Source organism: Podospora pseudocomata, chromosome 7 (genome assembly GCF_035222375.1).
Source record: "Podospora pseudocomata strain CBS 415.72m chromosome 7, whole genome shotgun sequence".
NCBI classification, from domain to species: domain Eukaryota; kingdom Fungi; phylum Ascomycota; class Sordariomycetes; order Sordariales; family Podosporaceae; genus Podospora; species Podospora pseudocomata.
The window spans coordinates 844803-864592 of NC_085891.1; the positions used below are offsets into that span (position 1 = coordinate 844803).

Sequence of the window (19790 nt, forward strand, 5' to 3'; positions counted from 1 at the left end):
TGCACTCCAGCAGCCAGGACAAGGTGACATTGTGGCGTCTGTCAAGATGAGGTCTGCCTCTAGGTTTCTCGGTGCCCTCGCGGCGGTGGCTTCGCTGCCGTCTGCGTTTGGCCAAAACAACGTGCCCAACACCTTCACTGACGCGGAGACGGGTATTGTCTTCAACTCCTGGGGCATTCCCAATGGCAGCCCTCAGTCCCAAGGTGGGTGGACCTTTGGTATGGCCCTTCCCTCGGACGCCCTTTCCACGGACGCTACCGAGTTCATCGGTTACTTGGTATGAAGACCCCTTAACCCCTGATGCCTATGGCTATGGCTTTCTCAGAAACTAACTCGGTGTAGGAATGTGCTTCCAAGGATGCGGCTGGCTGGTGCGGTTTCTCCCTCGCCGGTCCCATGACCAACTCCCTTCTCATCACCGCTTGGCCACATGAGGACACCGTCTACACCACCCTTCGGTACGCCGGTGGCTACGCCATGCCCGACAAGTACGCCGGCAACGCCGAGATCACCCAGATCCGCTCCAGCCAAAACTCCACACACTTCTCCCTGGTTTTCAGGTGCAAGAACTGCTTGCAATGGGATCACAACGGCTCAACCGGTGGGGCCTCGACCAGCGGCGGCTTCTTGGTTCTTGGCTGGGTTCAGGCTTTCCCCTCGCCTGGCAACCCGACTTGCCCTGATCAGATCACCCTCGAGCAGCACGACAACGGTATGGGCATCTGGGGCGCCGTTCTCGACGAGAATGTTGCCAACCCATCCTACACTGCCTGGGCTGCTCAGGCTACCAAGACCGTCACTGGCGACTGCGGTGGTCCCGTTGAGACCGGTATCATCGGTGTGCCTGTTCCTACTGGCACCGCCTTTGACTACATTGTCGTTGGTGGTGGTGCCGGTGGTATCCCCACCGCTGATAAGCTCAGCGAGTCTGGCAAGAGCGTTCTCCTTATCGAGAAGGGTATTGCCTCCACTGGCGAGCACGGCGGTACCTTGAAGCCCAAGTGGCTTGAGGGCACTCAACTCACCCGCTTCGATGTCCCCGGTCTTTGCAACCAGATCTGGGTTGACAGCAACGGTATTGCTTGCACTGATACCGACCAGATGGCCGGTTGCGTCCTCGGTGGTGGCACTGCTATCAACGCTGGTCTCTGGTTCAAGCCTTACTCTCTCGACTGGGACTACCTCTTCCCTACCGGCTGGAAGGCCAAGGACGTTGCTGGCGCCATCAGCAGGGTCTTTTCCCGCATTCCCGGCACTGACACGCCTTCCCAGGATGGTCAGCGTTACCTCCAGCAAGGTTTCAATGTCCTTGCTGGCGGTCTCCGGGCTGCTGGCTGGCAGCAGATCACGGCTAACAACGCCCCTGACCGCAAGAACCGCACCTTCTCCAACACCCCTTACATGTTCTCCGGTGGGCAGCGTGGCGGCCCCTTGGCTACCTACCTTCGCACCGCCAAGACCCGCCCCAACTTCAACCTCTGGCTCAACACCGTCGTCAAGCGTGTGATCCGCACCGACGGCCACATTACCGCCGTTGAGGTCGAGCCCTTCAGAGATGGTGGCTACAAGGGTATTGTCAAGGTCAAGGACGTCACCGGCCGTGTCGTTCTCTCTGCCGGTACTTTCGGCAGTGCCAAGATCCTCCTCCGCTCCGGTATTGGTCCCGCCGACCAGCTCGAGATCGTCAAGAACTCGGTCCTCGACGGCCCTGACTTCATCAACAACGCCTCGTGGATCAACCTCCCCGTTGGCTACAACTTGGATGACCACCTCAACACCGACACCGTCATCAGCCACAACAACGTCGGCCCTGCCTTCTACGACTTCTACCAGGCCTGGACCGCCCCCAACACCACCGACGCCAACAAGTACCTCTCCTCCCGCTCTGGCATTCTCGCCCAGTCGGCCCCCAACATCGGCCCCATGTTCTGGGAGGAGATCAAGGGCGCCGACGGCAAGGTCAGACAGCTCCAGTGGACCGCCCGTGTCGAGGGCTCCTTTGACGTCCCCAACGGCTACGCCATGACCATGTCCCAGTACCTCGGCCGCGGCGCCACCTCGCGCGGCCGCATGACCATCACCCCCTCCCTCACCACCATCGTCTCCGACGTCCCCTACCTCAAGGACCCCAACGACAAGGAGGCCGTCATCACGGGCCTGAACAACCTCCGCGCCGCCCTCAACAACGTCCAGGGCCTGACATGGAACTACCCCCCCGCGTCCATGTCCTCGCGCGAGTACGTCGACGCCATCCCCGTCACCCCCGGCGTCCGCCGCGCCAACCACTGGATGGGCACCAACAAGATTGGCACCGACGACGGCCGCCTCGGCGGTACTGCGGTTGTGGACCTCAACACCAAGGTGTACGGCACCGATAACTTGTTTGTTGTTGATGCGTCCATCTTCCCTGGTACTCCCGCTACCAACCCGAGCAGTTATATCGTTACTGCTGCTGAGCACGCCTCTGCCAAAATTCTGGCGCTGCCGCCTGCGCAGGTGAATGCCAAGTGGGCGCAGTGCGGGGGGAAGAACTGGACGGGGAGCTTCCAGTGCGCTGCGGGGAGCACGTGCCAGAGGCAGAATGATTGGTATAGTCAGTGCCTTTAACGGTTGAGGGGGTGATAACATAGGGGAAAGAAACCGGGGGGTTGGGATGGGGGTGTGGTTGCATTCTTTGTGCATAGTTATTTCTTTTGGTATATATCTCGCATGTGCATATAACAAATGTTGTTCATACTTAAAACCGTGCTCTTATGACTTCTGTGATAATGTCTTGATGCTCTGGGTCCTGAAACTAGTGGCGTTTCTCCCTACAAAAGACGACAGGTTTTACGAGTCAAAATAAGGGATGTTTGAAAACAGCCTGGTTGAACCTCCTCGAATCGCTAACACCACCACCCTCCCTGTCACTATCTGGTCATTAGCAGAGAACTTTGCGTGATAACGGGCACCCTACCTCCATCTTGGAGTTTTATCCATTGGAAAGTAGAGCATCCCAGGGCAAACGTGTCTCGTACAACTCTCTTATCTTGAGGAAATCCTTTGGTATTTTTTCCACAACCGACTGAGAGTGCAATACAAAGTAAATATTCATTCACATCACACGGATAAGGTAGCTCGATTTATCCATCAACCGCATTGTTTTGTTTGGAAAAAGCCCACGTAATCACCTTGCGAAGTCATTCCCCATTTGATTTCCGTTCGAAAATCCTGATAATCATTCCACAGCTGCCCATGTGTTCCCCAAATCTCTCCCCATGTAAAGAAACAAATCAAGGCAATCTCTCCTCTACATAAACTCAAATCGAAGGACGACTATACGTACGCCCCTCATAAAAACTTGCCCCTCTCATACGCCCATCATTCCGCTGCTGCTCAGCCTTGACCGGCTGTCTAGGAGCCCGGAGACCAGGCTGAATCCGAGCCGGTGAACCTTGGGCAGACTGAGGAGATTCGCGATAGTAACTCTTCTCTACCAACTCCAACCGATGGAACACCGCCGTCATCTGATTACGGAGGATCCTGTTCTCCTCCTCTACTACCCGTAACCTCTCCTTCATTGCTCCATGCTCGTTGGTGACCTCTTCCATCTGGTTCTCGAGTTTGAGGATTTTGCTCACGGCCGCATTATGCCTGTTGACGAGATCTACTAGCATTTCCTTCTCGATTTTGTCTTCCCCTTTGTCGTCCCCCAAAGTTTCAACGGTCTTGCCCACCTTCGCGGGTGGTGTCTCAGACCCCTTGGGGCGAGATGGTAGGTTGACCTGCTCGGCGGTGTCGACATGCTGTACAGCTTTCTGCTTCTTTCTTGGCGCCACCGAAGTGGCATCATCATCATCCTCCGTGTCCTCTTGAAGCTGCCTCTTCCCTAGGGCACTGGGCATAATATCCCGCAGTACCTCCTTTACAGGATTCATCATCTCTTTCTTCAGCATCGGCCAGCAGTTTACTGCTGTGCTCGGTGGTGGTTGGGGGGCCGGTGGTGTCTGCTGGTGTGTGATACTGGTGTTGCGATGCTCATTCTGGGTTTCTCCAATCCGTTCGCTCTGTGAGTCTTGCTTCTCACGTATTTTCTCCTGACGCTTCTCCTCCTCCTGACGCTTCTCCCTCTTGCGTTTTGCATCCAGACGTCTCCTCTCTTGGAGTTTCTCCTCCTGAGCCCTCTCCTCCTGAACCCTCTCCTCCTGAACCCTCTCCTGAAGCTGCGTCTCTTTCTGTCCCACCTCCATTTCCTCAGCTACCCCAACCTCCTCTTGCACCACCACTCCATCCCCACCCTCCAGGCTATTCTCCGAACCCACAGACCCCTCTTCCACAACCTCCCGCCAGCTCCCACTAACAACCACCTCCCTTACCAACTGCGTCAAATCATCCTCAAACCCCAACGGCAACACCTTCCCCTTAGTCACCTTCATGTACAACACTCTCCATACTGCATCAAAAATCCTCGCCCCCTTCCAAAACTCCGGAACCTTCTCCCATCCTTCGCCCGTCGGCTCCACAGTCTCGACATAATCGTGGTCAAAAATCCACCCCAACTGAACCCCCTCGTCCTCAAAAGCCCTCGTAATAAAACGCGGCATCCCACCCCAGCTCCTCTTCTCGACAACCTCAATGGCGAAAAGTTCAGACCGGGTGCCCAGCCATGGCATCTTCCCGTTGGTGTTGCAAGCCTCGCGCCAGGTGGCGTGGTTGGCTCGCCAGGTCTTGACAAGGGGGGCTGTCTCGCGGGTCGCGCGGCGGATGGGGAGCTTGTAGGTTTTACCGTTGGTGAGGGGAAGTCGTGCGAGCTGTCGAGCTGTTTCGCGGAGGTTGAGCCATTTTGGAATGGTAGGGGTAATATTGGAGAACTTAGAAAGGCGGTACTGAGATTCGAAATGGTTGGCGATCAGTTTGACCGAGAGGTGAGATTCTTTGAGAGCGCTGAGGCGGGCTTTCATGGTGGAGCGATTGCTCTTGGTGGTTGAGACGGAGTCTGTTGAGGTGGAAGGAGTGACGGAGGGGGAAGGAGCGTGGAAAGCGGAAGGAGCGACAATGTGGGAAGGAGCAGCAGAGGTGGAAGGAACAGCAGATGTGGAAGGAGCGACGTAAGTGGAAAGAGCGGGCGTGAAAGGGTACATGGGGTTTGAGTGGTCCATAGAGGCCGATTGTTTGATTCTGGTGGTGGTGGCTCGAGGAGTTGGCGGTTGGATAACGTTCATGGCCAGAAACTGGATCAATGGCGAGGGCTCGTTTGTGTTTCTAATCATCTTCCGGTCATCATCAGAATCCATATAGGGTGATGTGCTCGACTCCGGACCTTCGATGGAGGCCGCAGGAATGTCCCGGTCGGAAATGTCGTCCATAACTGGAGGGGGCGTGGCTGAAAACACCGGGTGCGGTGTATCTCCGCGTTTGGTTCTGACTGGAGGTATTGTCGGAGGGTGTGGCTCGTGAGCTACGCTGGGTTCTGAGATTTGCCGTTGCTGGACTTTCGATGGCAATGTCAGGTACGGGTGAAGGATTCTCGGTAGGTTTGAAGACAGAATCTGAGTACCCGCCAGACTAAGTTGACCAGCCGCCAGGGAAAATCTTGAACCCACTCTGAGAATTCTGCATCGTGGTGCTCAAGATCGAAGGTCTTAGGAAAGGGCTGAGATAATATTTTATGGGATGGGGATCTATCGACAGTGCTCTCTCTCGGTCGCTGTTGAAGGTTGCTCTTGCTTGGGGCAGATTGTCGACGAGGGAGATTTGTTGAAGGGAACCCTCTGGCAAGAATTGGGATCGAAGGAGAGAGAAATATTTATCGATTGATCTCGTCCTAAAAAAAGTTAGAAGGAAAGCACGACTTCGACATGTATATGGGGTGGCTTGGGTGCTTCCAATTGACCATTTATTTAGTATTGTCGACAGACTCAACCGGCATCTTTCGATGCCTCAGGCCCATTTTGGTCGTCCTATTGTCATGATCCAGACAGCCGACTCGAAATGTCACTATCAATAAGTTAACTATATTCAAGTTAATCTAGTCCTATTGTAAGCACCACTCTTCTGAGTCTGTAAGTCTGCCTACCAAAACAAGTATCACTGCTGCTTGAACCTGAGCCTCACTACCCCCTTTTCTCCCCCAACGCCAGAAATATGGGTCCAAACTCAGGGGCTTCTTGGCACCCTTCCCCCAACCACACCCAACCCTAACCCCCTCTCTTCTTACCACCCATTCTCTGAAGTCCGCCCTTTCGGACCCAGACATCTAACCGCATTGGAAGCGACACCCGAATCCATCTATTCCAAACCTTGGCAACAGTTCTGTCCTCTTTTTCTTCTCATCTTCTCCTCTTCTGTCGACATCTCGCACCAATTTGTTGTTTTTCTTTTTCTTTTTTCCAACTCCTCGAATCGTGAAACGGTCTCGTCTCAACGGTTATCCCCACTTTTGACCACTTCAAAGGCAGGGATATCCATTTCCACGCGACTTACACATTCAATGTCCTCCTGAAAAAGAGAGAAGCAGAATGTTCCGGATATTTGTCATAGCCGTCCTCCCCCTCTTCTTCGTCTTCTCCTCTGAAATCTTCACCTTCCTATCCGGCGCCCTCTGCCCATCATGCAACTGCGAGTCAGCGAAACCACTTCACAGGATCCCTCGCCCCCAGCTCAGGCCAGAGTTTCTGGCGCTGGAGAACGGGACTGATGCCAGGCTGGGGTGTGAAGACGTCGGGTATAAGATGCATGTCTTTTCCCGGGAGCCGTTGGTGGTGTATTTTGAGAATTTTGTTTCGGCGAGGGAGAGGGAGCATTTGCTTGATATTAGGTGAGTTTATCGCTGGGGTGAAAAGAAGCTGGGATGGGAGCTGATGGGGGGGAATAGTGAGAAAGTCTATACGCCCTCGACTATCACGCATAACGGGGGGCAGACGAGTGATAGGAATACCAAGGTGAGGGACTCGGAGGTTGCGCTTGTGCCAAGGACGGAGGGGGTGAGGTGTATTGAGAGGAGGGCTAGGGAGGTGCAGGGGTGGAGGGAGGAGGTTTGGTGAGTTTTGAGTTGAAGTCTGAAGCGCTGATCAAGGAGCAAACTGACGACGAGACAGGATTGAAAGGTTGAGAGTCCAGAGATATAACTCTGGTGGACACTACAGCCATCACTTTGACTGGAGCTCGGGGAGGGGTGGCTGGGGTAGGGTGAGCAGCTTCATGGTTTGGGTTCATGGTGAGGAGTTGGAGGGAGGGGGGACAGAGTTCCCCAGGTTGCAGCTGAGAGGTGATAAGAAGAAGTGGTGCAAGTTCATTGAGTGTGAAGACAATCTAGATGGCGAGGACTCGAAAGACAAGGGCGTGGAGACAGCCGAAGACAAGAAGGGAGCGGTGTTCAAAGTCATACCTGGAAATGCTGTTTACTGGGAGAATTTCAGGTCTGATGGAACCGGAAGAGGGTATAACGAGACGTGGCATGCTGGATTGCCCGTGAAGAAGGGAGTCAAGGTTGGGTTGAACATTTGGAGCTATGGGAGGATTGACTGAGTGATTGGTCTCACATGTCAAAAACGGGGGCTGTAGACAAAAAGGGGTAAAAACAAACAAATGGGCTCAGCAACTTCCATCACTGATGTGAAAAGCCACAAGAAGCGAACTGTCGCTTGGCAGCAGATACGGGGCATCCATGCGAAAACCACAAGATATGCGAGGGCGATTCGTCGTGTGCGGAATTGACTTGACAGCTCACCTCGTAACCGCGCTGACGCAAGTCCCAATCTCCCACTGCCGCACCGCGCGCCAGCCTCGCAACGTCAGGTTGAGTCACCGGCAGACTTTATTGACCATCGTGACGTCTCTCGATGGCACTTTACTGGAACTTTGCGCACTATAATCTCCTATATGTGCTGCAATGGGAAGGCGTGAGTCATCAGAGCGCGGCCATCATTCGCAACAGCAGCCAAACCCCGGGCTTTCCCGACACCCATGAACACACCGCAACTCTAGAGGTAAAAGGGAATGCGAGAGAATCCGATAGCCCCAGGCAACTCTTGGATGATGGTCATGATTGTTAGCTGTATCGTATCAGGTAGCTAACTAACAATATCCCACACGAAACTGAGCCGCAAATGATAGGTACCAGCTTAACTAAGCGACTCCTCGGAGGTCGGACCAAAAACCGTCCGCCCCTTTGGCAAAGAGTCCGAAATCCCTGGCATCCACCCAACTGCCAGACCAGGTGTTACGGCACAAAGCCGCGCGAACGGCTTCTGGCTTTTCAGGCATCATGGATGAGGCTCCCATGGCTGACGAATGGTTGCCCAGGTGGGACACAATCCGCGCGGAGCGTACTCCGTGACGTTGAAGGTGCGGATGGGGGACGTTGAAAAACAATAAAATAGACCACCAAAATGCCGGGTCCCCGGGCATCGCACTCTTGTTCAGTCCGGCTTGCCTCTTCTTGTGTCGTTTTGTTTGTCTTTTTTTGTAATCGTATTCGGAGTTTAGTACCTTAGTATTATGTCAATGTCAACCTATACACCGTCATCAACATCCCCTGATGGACCCTCAGAGCCGCCGCCAACAGCTAGTGGTAGCGGGCAGGGAGCAACAGCAGCTCACGAGCCGTTGGCTTGTGTGAGTTGTCGGACGAGGAAGCTGAAATGTGAGGCCACCCTACACGCCGTATAAGCCATCTATACGGGCCAATTGCTGACTCGGGCGCAGGTGATCGTAGGAAGCCGAATTGCACAAGGTGTGCTCGGAGTGGTGGCGAGTGTCACTACCCGGAGTCTCGGAGGAAACCAGCGTTTAAGCGAAGGAATGTTAGAGAGTTGGAAGAGAGACTAGGTATGTACGCCTCTACCCCTTGAAGTTCTGGCGCTGACAGTTTCTGTAGCACAGGTGGAAGGTCTCTTGAAAAATGTCAGCAGGCGGCGAACCAGCCAAGAAGCCGGGCCTAGCACAACGTCTGGTTCTCTAGAACCGTCACGGCAGCCATCTCAAGAATCATCCCCTCTAGCTGGCCTAGAGGCCGATGCTTCTCAGATCAATCTTGACGACTTATTTGCAGATCCAACTTTCCAGGATCCATCATGGTTTTCACCACCACCACCTCCTCCCCCAGATGGATTTTCGTCCACAGCCAACAACCCTCCGCCATGGGACCTGTTTGGTTTGGGTCAGTTTGAGAGCTTGCCCCCGTGGGAAATGATTGAGGAATTGTAAGTGCGGGGGTGGTAGGCGAATGTTGGAGGAAACATGTACTGATAGAGATAGGCATGATTTATTCTTCTCAATCCACTACTCATTTCTGCCCATTATTCACAAGGAGGGGTATCTGGCTGCTTTTCACCGGCCGCCTCATATGCGACCTCCCATGTGTCTTCAGTATTCCATCTGGACTATGGCAGCGGATGGCCATCCCAAGTATGGGTGTTATCACGAGGCTTTGTACCGTCGAGCTCGGCAGTACTTGGAGGCGGATGAACTCAAGGTTCGTCACAATATCGTCGCTCCCACGCAATCAACGGGCACTAACCTTTTACAGGGGCATGGAGAACATTTCATCACGGTATCCCACGCTCAAGCCTGGGCCCTGATCGCCGCCGATGAGGCCAGGAGAATGCTTTTCACCCGGGCAGCATTGAGCTCCGCTCGATGCGTTCGAATCGTCGGCATGATGGGCCTCCACCGGCTCGACAGCACAGCCGCCGATGAAGAACACCCCATCGCTCCCATGATCCCCCCTCCCAAAGGCTGGGTCGAACTGGAAGAACGCCGACGTCTATTCTGGGGCGCCTTCTGCATCGACAGCTACGCCGGCATCAGCACCGGCTGGCCAACCCTCATCGACACCAACCAAGTCACCACCCACCTCCCCGCCTCCGAGGACGCCTTCGCCAAAGGCCAAGAGGAAAAGTCCACCTCCCTCCAGTCCCTCTTCAACGGCTTCAACTACTCCACCTACGGCGGCAACGTCGTCATCTGCCACATCTTCAACCAAATCATGAAGCACGCCCACTGCCCCATGCCCTCCGACCGCCCCGACGATTTAGAGTCCGGCCCCTTCTGGCAACGCCACCGCGAACTCGACACCTTGCTATCCAGCGCCTTCATGTTCCTCCCCGACCGCCTCCGCCTCCCAAAGAACATCACCGACCCGGTCGCAATCCAAACAAACATGAACCTTCACGCCGCCGTCATCTGCCTCCACAACACCGCCTACGAAAAAGCAGACAAGCTCACTTCCTTACCTGCGTCCGTCAAACAAGACAGCCGCACCCGCTCCCTCATGGCAGCAGGCGAAATAGTAAACATCCTCAAGCTAAGCCACAACATGAAGACGGGGTATAAATCCCCGCTGATGGCCCTCTCGTTGTACTGCGCGGCGTCGGTGTACCTCTCCGTCGCCGCCACCAAAGACACCACTACCCCCACCAACCCCCCGTCACCATCCTTCCTCTCCTCGGTCAACACCAACCTTGAGACTCTCCTCAAATCGATGGAGGCGATTTCAAAGCTGCATTACATCACGAGGGCGTATCTAAATCAGATACTCCTTGACATCGACCGCTCGGGGGTATCTCTGTCATTTCCACTTTCGGAGTATTTGAGCAAGGAATCTCACCCGTGTGAGCACGGGATTCCAATCGTCGCTCGCACTTCGGGACACAGACAAACGAGGCTGCCAGTTCCATTTTCTACACCGGGGGGGCAGCAGCAGAGGGTGATGGTTCCGGGGGTGTTTGCTGATAGAAACTTTGGTGGTGGGAACATCCACCCCGGCGCGGGGATATCCTCTGGTTTGTCCTCCATGGTGAGCGGGATGGTGGCTGGGTGTGGACTGCAGGTTTTGACGGAGGATGGGGTGAGAAAACAACCGGAACAACAGCAGGGGCAGTTTGTGGATGCTTTTCACCCTTGTGATAACCCGCCCTATGCTAGAGGGCAGGCGAACGCCGCTAGGGCCGCCACGGGGGAGAGGGTGATGATGTTTGGGTTTCGGGGTGGGAGGGAGGAAATGGTAGGGCTGCAGGAGTTGCCTTTTAGGTTGGGGATGCAGACTGGGCTTGTGGGGGCCGGGGCTGGGTTGGGGTTTGAGATGGGGATGGCTGGAGGAGGGACGGGGAAGGAGAAGGATGGGGATGTACTACTGCATTTTCCGCCGGGGAATGTGGGGGGTGTTTTGGGGGAGGGAAATCACGGCCAAGGTGGTGGTGGTAAAAGGAAAGAAGATGGGAATGCGATGGATATTTTTGATGAGTTTCAAGATTTGGGAGAGGGGACGGGTGGCGGGGGAGATGGTGATTGGGGCATGTTGGATCCTACCGACACTTTTTACTCACTGTTGTATAATGATGGGGCCAACACTGACAATAATGGGGGAGGAGATAATAATTGTGGGAATATGTGGTCGGTGAATGATTTTACTGGGATGTGGGGTGGTCCTCGATAGAAATGGGCTTGGGTGATAGAATGGCTTGTATATCGGCGCGGGTGAGATTCTATTTCTTTGTTTCGTCATGGGCATGGCTTTGCGAAATCTATATGGGTGGGCTTGGAATGGGCATGGGACAGGACTTTGAACAAGGGATTGGCATGGGTTGAAAGATCTCACCTGATTGTATATTATGGGCATCGGATATGGGACAAGGCATTGGGATGGGATGGGTACATTGCCAGGCTAAGGCAGGACGGACATACAAGGGGTGCAAGACAATCTCCAAGAAGGATTGTACGATACATGTACATTATCAGGAATTGGGACAGGTTGGAAGACTTCCCTGCTCAATTAGATAGCATTCATCATCATGAGAGAAGAGCTCCTCGCTCTGCAAATTTACATCAAAGATTGTTTAGATTGATCTGCAATACCTACCAAGTTGTGCAATAAATTGACCATAGCAACGCAGCATAGGCGGTATACAAACAAAGGACATGCCCTCCAACGAAAAGGGGGTGGCAAATTCCAATATTTCACAAACAAACAAGTACACCATGATGCCACCCAACTCCAAAATCATTTCCAATCTATCTGTATACAAAAAAGGCCATGCATGTCATTATATCTATCGTTTTGATAATTAGGACGTATAAAAGCTAGGGTTGCCCCTAACTTGGGACGTCGGGGATCATTGGCAGCATAACAAGTCACCATTTTCCCCCGCCATCCCTCCTCTTGTCGTACACAACTTTTTCACCTCCTTAACACCGACACTCTGGGCCACCTTAGAAAGCAAAGATCTGGTCCTCGAGCTTGCTGACGGGCCTGGCCTTTTTGAAGCCAAGAGCCTCGGCAGTCTTCTTGAGGCCGCTGACCATGGGAGGGGGGCCGCAGAGAAGAAGCTTGACATCCTCGGCGGGCTTGGGGAGCCATTTCTGTATAAACCGTTAGCAATTGTTCTTTTTTAGAACGAGTAGAGAAAAAACCCACGGTGATCATATCGCCGGTAACATAGCCAACACCGCCCTGCCAGTCCGCAGGGGGCTTGTCTAAAACGTAGTGCACGCGGATGCCCTTGTCCTCCTTGGTGAGCGCGTCGAGGTCCTCCTTGAGCAGAATGTCCTCCTTGGTGACGTTGGCAAAGATGAGATCGACCTGGGTGGTGTCGCCAGCCTTGCGGCCGCGGATAATGGCGCGGATGACTTGGAGCATGGGGGTGATACCAGTACCGCCGGCGATCATGCCAAAGTGACGAACCATGTTGGGAGTGTAGACGAAAGCGCCCTTGGGGCCCTTGACGCGGATGGTCTGGCCAACGGCAAGACCGGCCATGTGCTTGGAGATGTTACCGGTAGGGTAGGACTTGATGAGGAGATCGAAGTAGCCGGGCTGGTGGTCACCAGAGACGGGGGTGTAGGAGCGGACGATTTCCTTGGTGGTGCCATCGGGCTGGGGGAGATGGGCGCCGATCGAGATGTGCTGGCCGATGGGGAGGCCGAGGATATCGGATGGGCTGGGGAGAGCGAAGCGGTAGCTAGAGGGCGTTGGTTAGTTGGTGGCCGTTGATGCCGGCGGGGCAGGAAGTGGCTTACATGGCTACATTGTGGGAGATGATGGTCTTCTCCTTGAGCTCAAACTCCTGGAAGGCATCTGGCTTGAGGACCTTCTTGGGCTCTGCATGGACGTTAGCTAACACTCCCTAGGAATGGCCAGAGTGTTCCAATGTGACATACGGGTCCGGATGAACTTGATGGCGCCAAGGGCAATGGCGACGAGCACGGCGTAGTGCAGGAACTCGCGCTTCAGAATGGCGGTGCCGAGCACGATGAGACCGGCCGGGATGTATATCCCGTCGACATACTTCTTCGCAAGCAGAGAGTCGGACATGGTGGGCGATTCGGCTGTGTCGATCTGTCTGGCCGTGGACGACAGAAGGTGAGGAGAGGATCTAGAGAGCTGACGCACGAGGTGAGTCCGTCCGCAACCGCCGAAAAAAAAAGGATCAAGACGGGGAGCCGTCAACTGAAAAATGATTTCTCGAGCGTCGAGCGGAACGGGGGTGGGAGACTGAAAGTGGGCCGATTTGGCGCGGGCTGGACCGATTCTGCCCGGGGAGTGGCTTCTGAAAACCGGGGCCCCACCAAATCTACAGCGATGGTGCCGCCTGTGGTTCAACAATTTTGGTACCCCCCGGCTGGTTGACACCTTGTTGGCATCTTGGCAGCGTCGTCGCGTCTTGACGGGGCAGTGACAAAAAGTGACAGGCCAGTTATACTATCGGATAGTAGCGATAACACCGAGTCCTCCGATGGGCGGACGCCATTGTTTAGGAAGGTGAAGCAATGCTTCGTCCAACGCACAACATCAAGGGTCTGCATCTCCTCAGACAGCGCCTCTCAACACCCGGCCCGTCCTTGGCTCCCGCTCAGCGTGCCATTGTCGAACAAGCTTCTGCTTCTTTCGCCAGACGATTTAGCGGTGGAACCTTGAAGAAGCCCCAGAGGCAACCCCACCATCGCGGCAAAGGTGCAACAAGAGATTTACCGGGTAAACACATCCCAGCCATGGGCGAGAATACCGATACACTGGCCCAGGTCGACGCTCCCTTTCCCCTGACAGAGGTCGACAAATGGGTGCTCTCACAGACCGACGAAGAGTTCAAATGCCATGACTGGGACGAGTTATGTGTGATCCTTCGTACGGCTTGCCCATACTGCTCATCTATTTGGTGCCCTGAGACTACTCATCTAACACATGCTCAGAGAACAACGATCTCCATCTTCTCAAGAGAAAGCCATCCGATCTTCGGCGGTACATCAAGTGGACTACCGAGACAAAAGCCGAGTATGGCAACATAACCAACTTTCTCATTACCCATCGGCTCCCCAAGGCCTGGGGCAAACCACCCTTCACTCCAGCTTCCAGTATCCCGTTTGAGAACCCATCCGACTACCGCGTTCTCATGAATGACTGGCCCTACGGCTTCGCTCCAGGCATATCTCACATCGTTGTCTGGACACGCACCCCCATTGCCACAGATGACACCGTCGGAGACATGACGCATCAAAGCAGGAAGATCGTGGCCGATTTCATCAAGAGATTCTTCGTAGACCGGCTCGGACCGGGAGGCGAGAAAAAGGTGATTTGGTTCAAGAATTGGGTGGCCCTTCAGAGTGTGCGGACAGTCGATCATGTCCACGTGTTGGTGAGGGATGTAGAGCCGCAGGTGCTGGAGGAGTGGTCAAGGGAGCTCGAATGCCACAAGGCATAAGTATATAATAGAAGTTTCGTCGAGTAGAATTAAGCTGCCGCCCGCCGTTGCTTGCGGTTGCCCACGGCAGGTGCACCGGCATCCGCGCTTCCACCTAGTTGAGCCATTTGCCTAGCAGCACCAAACATGCCATAGCCCTTGTAGAGCCCATAAGCGGGCACGATAGTCCATAGGAACCAAGCCCAGTTTCCGAAAAGAGCCACGAGAATGGCGGCGGCCCAAGTCACCCAGACCACGTCGAACATGTACTCGGTGAGTCCAGCAGCCGCAAGATCCTCTCCGGATGACTTGAGAGCCTTGGTGGAGGGGTCGTATGTCGGACGGCCCGACTTTTCCAAGATGAACTGGCAGATAAAGCTGGGAAGCGAGAGGACGAACCAGGTCAGAAGGGACCGTGACCTGAAGATGAAGTTGAGCAGCAGGAAGAGGCCATTGACGATGAGTGAGCCGAGATGGAGGTTGTTGAGCGTTGCCACATTGGACTTGGCTCTATCTTTGCGTGCCTTTTGAGCCATAGTGAGATGCTGTGGTAGTCCAGGCTGAGTTGTCGAATTGGTGTGAGATGTCGTTGGCGGTCGACGGTTGAGGAAAGATGTTGAAGTGGGTTTAAGCTCGAGCTAATGCCATTCGTGGCCGATTGCAGGACCCCTGGATGGACCCACAAAAATGAAGTGGCTTGATTCTACACGAAAACTGCAATGAATATTCGAAGAAAAGCGTTCATTTACATTTCAAGCCATATGTGGTATTTTTGGGGAAATGCAAGCGACACACGGCAGCATTTTATGAGCGGTTAACGCTATGTGAGACCGCGCTCGTCGAAAGAGCAGCTTCCACGTTGGAAATCACCATGAACGACTTTCAGGGACCTATGACGGCATCGTGTGGCTAGTTTGGCCCTTGCACGCGACCTCGAAGTACCAGAGCGAGAATCTTAGCCAACTATGCATTTTCATGAAATTTGCTAAGCATAATTATTGGAGACCAACGGCTACAGCCAATTGACTCTGTAGTATTTTTACTTGTTTGCAGTCGATAATGAATATGCATGCGGCGAGGAGGGGCTGGGAATGTGCAGAAGACATTGACAGCGGTTATGTTGTGGCTGGGCACGGGTGGCTAGAGAGGAGAGAACCCACCGGAAAGGTTGGGTTGCCCGGCAGGTCCAACCGCTGACGGCGCGTAGCCAATGAAGGCTGGTTGCCGCGCCCACCACAACATCGCGAGACCCCCATTCACTTTCTCGTGGTGCTTCCCTCGAGTTCACGAGCACAAGCAGGGTTGAGAAGACCAGCTTGGGGCTGGATGTGCTGGATGACGACAAGCAGCTCTTCATCATTCGAGCCACCGCCTTCCCTTTACGTTTTTGGAAGCCATGCTCTCGGGGGTCCCGATAGAATTTGACGACAGTCCCAGGTTGCTACGTCTTGCGGGCCCGCCATTGTTGCCTTGTTTTTTTTCTATTGCTCTGCGTCGCCATCACTAACCACACTTCGACACCGCACGAAGCTGACGACGCTCTTTGGCTCGACATCAGGTATTCGATTATCTGTCGCGATACTCTTAGGAGGCCAATAATCTTTTACTTAATCACAACAGCTGCATCGACCATCTCTTTCCCGACGCCGCCCTCCCTGCCTATCCATCAAAACACACCCCTCCAACGATTCTTTGTCGCCCACCCCTGGAAAACGTTTACGGCCAGCCTCTCGTTTGACCACCCGATCAAGGCTGCTTCATTCCACCAAGGTGCATCGACGAGGAGCAACATCGTTTCTTGCGATTCCATGGATCAACATAGCCGATAGCATCCCTCAATACTACCAGGTCGCATACCCCTATTCGGCGTCGCTGATCCTCACACGATGGCACCTAATAGCGCCACGGTCGCCGCATTGCTAAGGCAAACAGTTCACTATCATCTTGACAACTTTGCCTATGACAGCGCCATATTCTTCGCCGAACGCCTGCAGGCCTACGACCCACGCTCCTCCGAATCAGCCTATCTACTATCTCTCTGCCATTTTCGCCTTGGTGATTCCAGATCGGCCTACGAAATCAGCAAGCCACCAGGCTTTCGAGGTGTACACTTGGGATGTGCCTTTATATTTGCGCAGGCCTGTTTTGACCTGGAGAAATACAAGGATGGAATCACAGCTCTGGAGAAGGCGAGGGCACTGTGGGCTACTAAATGCAGCATCGGAAAACACAGCGCTTCATCAAGATCTCCCTATCCCGACGCCGCGGCGTGCAGCTGTCTTTTAGGAAAGTTATATCGAGCATTGGACGACAAGAAGAAAGCGGTACCATGCTTCGAGGAAGCGTTGAAAGCCAACCCTTTGATGTGGGATGCCTTTACCGCGCTTTGCGATATGGGGGTCAACGTCAGGATACCAAATGTTTTCAGGTTTAATGAGCCGTTTGCGCGCAACTTCGACTTAGAAAACAGCACAGCAAGCGAACCGAACGGCCCCGAGCCCCTCCAAAGGAAGGCTGGCATGCAATCAGCCAGCGAGAGTGATCCATTTGACGCCCCCCGTCCTGCAACGTACCATATGGACCCTTCCAGAAACGACTTATTTACCGAACCTGCCCCTAATGACTTGATGGCCAAGTTTGCTGCGGCCCACTCGAGGTACAATGGCAATCAAGGAAGCAGGAATGGATCGGATGGAATGGAAACCCCAACTGGCTCTGCGCCGGTTGGTGCTCCTGAGCCTCAGGTATCACGATTAGGACACCCGTCGGAACCACCACAGGCACCAAACCGTCGGACCCGTGGTGCCCAAGCAGTGGAACCTGCCATCTTCGAACCTCCACCAAGACTTGGTGGTTATCGTTTGGGTTCAAAGAGAAGAGAAAGAACCCAAGAACAAGCAGCAGATCCATCCACAGATAATTGGTCCAAACCTACCGCGATTTCATCAGTGACCGATAGAAAACGCACAGCATCGGGGCATCCAGTACAGCCACGCCCAGCCAATGGTGAGGAGCCACGGAGGAGTGCGAGACTGAATGTGCTGCCGAGACCACCTGCGTCGAGGGCGAATGCTGGTGCTACGGCTCTGGGGACGACGGCTACCCGAGAACTGAGGAAGGCTAGACCCCCTATTTCTAGGATAGGCCGCCCAGGGGCAGCCGTGGTTGGCAGGGTTGTTAGTGGCAATCGGAAGCCTATTGAGGAAAATGGAATGGATGTCGATCAGGCCGAAGCTCCGCGGTTTAAGGAACCGCCGCCGATGATGCAAGCGCCACCGCCCAAGATGACGCTTGTTGAACCTGAGCCGGTCAAGATTGACGAAGCATTGAGATGGATTCTAGAGCTCTTGAAAAAGATGGCCACTGGATACCTCCTCTCATCACAATTCCGCTGCAAAGACGCGTTGGCGGCGTTTTTGTCGCTCCCTCGCAGCCACCAAGACACCCCATGGGTGTTGGCCCGGATGGGCAGGGCGCAATATGAGCAGGCAAATTATGCTGAAGCCGAAAAGCTATTCAGACGCCTCCGAATGCTAGCCCCTACTCGCCACGAGGACATGGAGGTATACTCAACAGTCCTCTGGCATCTCAGGAAGGAGACTGATCTATCGTTCCTGGCACACGAACTCGTCGACGCCGTATGGGATTCACCCTATGCCTGGTGCGCCTTGGGCAATGCGTGGTCCCTTGCTTGCGATCACGAGCAGGCGCTGCGTTGTTTCAAGCGTGCGATTCAGCTACACCCCAAATTCGCCTACGCGTACACACTCCAAGGACACGAGCACGTAGAGAATGAGGAATATGACAAGGCCCTTACGGCATATCGACAGGCTATTTCAGCCGACAAGCGGCATTACAATGCCTACTACGGAATCGGGAAGGTGTTTGAAAAGTTGGGCAATTGGGACAAGGCGCTGAGTCATTACAAGGCAGCTTTGGTTATCCACCCAGACCACGCTGTCTTGATTTGTTGCGTGGGAACTGTGCTGCAACGGCAGAAGCAGATCGGTCAGGCGCTTCCTTACTTCTCTCGGGCCGTCGAGCTGGCGCCACGGGCACCTGAAATCCGACACAAGAAAGCCCGGGCTCTCATGGCGACTGGTCAGTTCGAAGAAGCGCAGCAGGAGCTTTTGGTTCTGCGAGATCTTGCGCCGGACAAGGCGCAAGTACACTTTTTGCTTGGCAAACTGTCCAAGTTGCTCGGAGACAAGAAGTTGGCAGTGCGCCACTTCACCATTGCTCTGAGTCTAGATCCCAAGGTAAATTCTCTCCCAATCGTGCATTACTGAGAGCATGACACTGACAAATTTATTGCAGGCGAGTTCACAAATCAAACAGGAGATCGAGGGCCTGGAAAATGATGATTGCATAGAGGACTCGATGGTGCATTGAGTCTCACGAGTATTATGTTGACGTTGGAACATGAAGTTATCCTGTCCTCCGAATCGAACGAAATATTGATGGAGTATCCAGTCCACCTCGTGAGCGTGTGGAAATCAACTGGAGCTCAGGGCAAGAGGAGTGAGTGTCTTCCCAAGGGTGGAGCGACTGTAGAGGAGGCATCGGTTTTTTCTTTCTTCATCACAGCAGGTCGGCATTGTTTTGCATGGCAATGGCGTTTCTGGCGGGCACAAGGTGTGTAACACCCAGGGTCGGGCTGGGCCTTTGGTTTTTTGTATGAGTAGTTCAGCATGCATTGTCCGGCATGTATAGGATGGAGTTGGCGGACATTAACAACACAACAAGCAAGACGGAAGGGCGGACTGGGAAATGGGCTGTAGAAAGGGTAGGGTGTACAAAAATGAATCATAATACAGGCATTAGGTTGGCTGACCTGACTGCCAGCTTGAAGATGGCAACCAGCGTGTCCTTCTATCCGAGATCACTTCGTGATGTGACGCGTGAGTACCTTGGTACCTCAAGAGTGGAAGACTCGGTTGAGGAATCTAGCCGGCTGATTTTACAAAGTGTTGCCTTGCAGAGATGGAGCTGATGGACACCCTGTGCAAAATACAAATATGCAGTAGGCACCCGTTTTCCAGGCTTCCTCCCCTCTTTCTCTCTGTTCTTCATCAGTGTCGCGTTTTTTGTTGGATCCAAAAAAGGAAATTCCAGATAATGGGGGGAGCACCCACC

The 19790-nt window shown here is 54.0% G+C and overlaps 8 protein-coding genes across 8 annotated transcripts; 5 read left to right on the plus strand and 3 right to left on the minus strand.

The window, feature by feature from the left end:
• Positions 1–46: 46 nt before the first annotated feature.
• QC762_702650 (uncharacterized protein) lies at positions 47–2646 on the plus strand (the record flags this gene model as incomplete). The annotated part of the gene is made up of 2 exons (XM_062893119.1): positions 47–280; positions 343–2646. The coding sequence occupies 2 exons, from the start codon at positions 47–49 to the stop codon at positions 2605–2607; spliced, it is 2499 nt and encodes an 832-aa protein (XP_062739043.1). The 3' UTR covers positions 2608–2646.
• A 653-nt stretch (positions 2647–3299) lies between these two features.
• On the minus strand, positions 3300–5345 carry QC762_702640 (uncharacterized protein; the record flags this gene model as incomplete). The annotated part of the gene is made up of 1 exon (XM_062893118.1): positions 3300–5345. One exon carries the CDS (start codon positions 5343–5345, stop codon positions 3300–3302), a length of 2046 nt encoding a protein of 681 aa, XP_062739044.1.
• An 861-nt stretch (positions 5346–6206) lies between these two features.
• Positions 6207–7684, plus strand: QC762_702630 (uncharacterized protein). Its single transcript, XM_062893117.1, has 3 exons — positions 6207–6796; positions 6854–7018; positions 7077–7684. The coding sequence occupies exons 1-3, from the start codon at positions 6498–6500 to the stop codon at positions 7504–7506; spliced, it is 894 nt and encodes a 297-aa protein (XP_062739045.1). The 5' UTR covers positions 6207–6497; the 3' UTR covers positions 7507–7684.
• A 245-nt stretch (positions 7685–7929) lies between these two features.
• QC762_702610 (uncharacterized protein) lies at positions 7930–11416 on the plus strand (the record flags this gene model as incomplete). Its single annotated transcript, XM_062893116.1, has 4 exons — positions 7930–8623; positions 8686–8808; positions 8858–9454; positions 9509–11416. Exons 3-4 carry the CDS (start codon positions 9206–9208, stop codon positions 11414–11416), a joined length of 2157 nt encoding a protein of 718 aa, XP_062739046.1. The 5' UTR covers positions 7930–8623; positions 8686–8808; positions 8858–9205.
• A 508-nt stretch (positions 11417–11924) lies between these two features.
• CBR1 (NADH-cytochrome b5 reductase) lies at positions 11925–13600 on the minus strand. The gene is made up of 4 exons (XM_062893115.1): positions 13138–13600; positions 12997–13078; positions 12395–12938; positions 11925–12339 (listed from the first exon to the last, which is right to left on the minus strand). The coding sequence occupies exons 1-4, from the start codon at positions 13289–13291 to the stop codon at positions 12190–12192; spliced, it is 930 nt and encodes a 309-aa protein (XP_062739047.1). The 5' UTR covers positions 13292–13600; the 3' UTR covers positions 11925–12189.
• Positions 13601–13746: 146 nt separating this feature from the next.
• On the plus strand, positions 13747–14675 carry QC762_702580 (uncharacterized protein; the record flags this gene model as incomplete). Its single annotated transcript, XM_062893114.1, has 2 exons — positions 13747–14101; positions 14167–14675. The coding sequence occupies 2 exons, from the start codon at positions 13747–13749 to the stop codon at positions 14673–14675; spliced, it is 864 nt and encodes a 287-aa protein (XP_062739048.1).
• A 29-nt stretch (positions 14676–14704) lies between these two features.
• QC762_702570 (uncharacterized protein) lies at positions 14705–15190 on the minus strand (the record flags this gene model as incomplete). Its single annotated transcript, XM_062893113.1, has 1 exon — positions 14705–15190. The coding sequence occupies one exon, from the start codon at positions 15188–15190 to the stop codon at positions 14705–14707; it is 486 nt and encodes a 161-aa protein (XP_062739049.1).
• Positions 15191–15727: 537 nt separating this feature from the next.
• On the plus strand, positions 15728–19046 carry CDC27 (anaphase-promoting complex subunit cdc27; the record flags this gene model as incomplete). Its single annotated transcript, XM_062893112.1, has 2 exons — positions 15728–18913; positions 18972–19046. Exons 1-2 carry the CDS (start codon positions 16541–16543, stop codon positions 19044–19046), a joined length of 2448 nt encoding a protein of 815 aa, XP_062739050.1. The 5' UTR covers positions 15728–16540.
• Between the last annotated feature and the right edge of the window lie 744 nt (positions 19047–19790).

Coding starts and splice junctions, on each gene's coding strand:
- QC762_702630 (XM_062893117.1), top strand. CDS start 6,498: ATGTTCCGGATATTTGTCATAGCCGTCCTCCCCCTCTTCTTCGTCTTC. Junction 6,797..6,853: donor GAGCATTTGCTTGATATTAG/GTGAGTTTATCG, acceptor GGGGGGGAATAG/TGAGAAAGTCTATACGCCCT. Junction 7,019..7,076: donor GGGTGGAGGGAGGAGGTTTG/GTGAGTTTTGAG, acceptor ACGACGAGACAG/GATTGAAAGGTTGAGAGTCC.
- CBR1 (XM_062893115.1), bottom strand. CDS start 13,291: ATGTCCGACTCTCTGCTTGCGAAGAAGTATGTCGACGGGATATACATC. Junction 13,079..13,137: donor CATCAAGTTCATCCGGACCC/GTATGTCACATT, acceptor ACGTCCATGCAG/AGCCCAAGAAGGTCCTCAAG. Junction 12,340..12,394: donor TTACCGGCGATATGATCACC/GTGGGTTTTTTC, acceptor CGGTTTATACAG/AAATGGCTCCCCAAGCCCGC.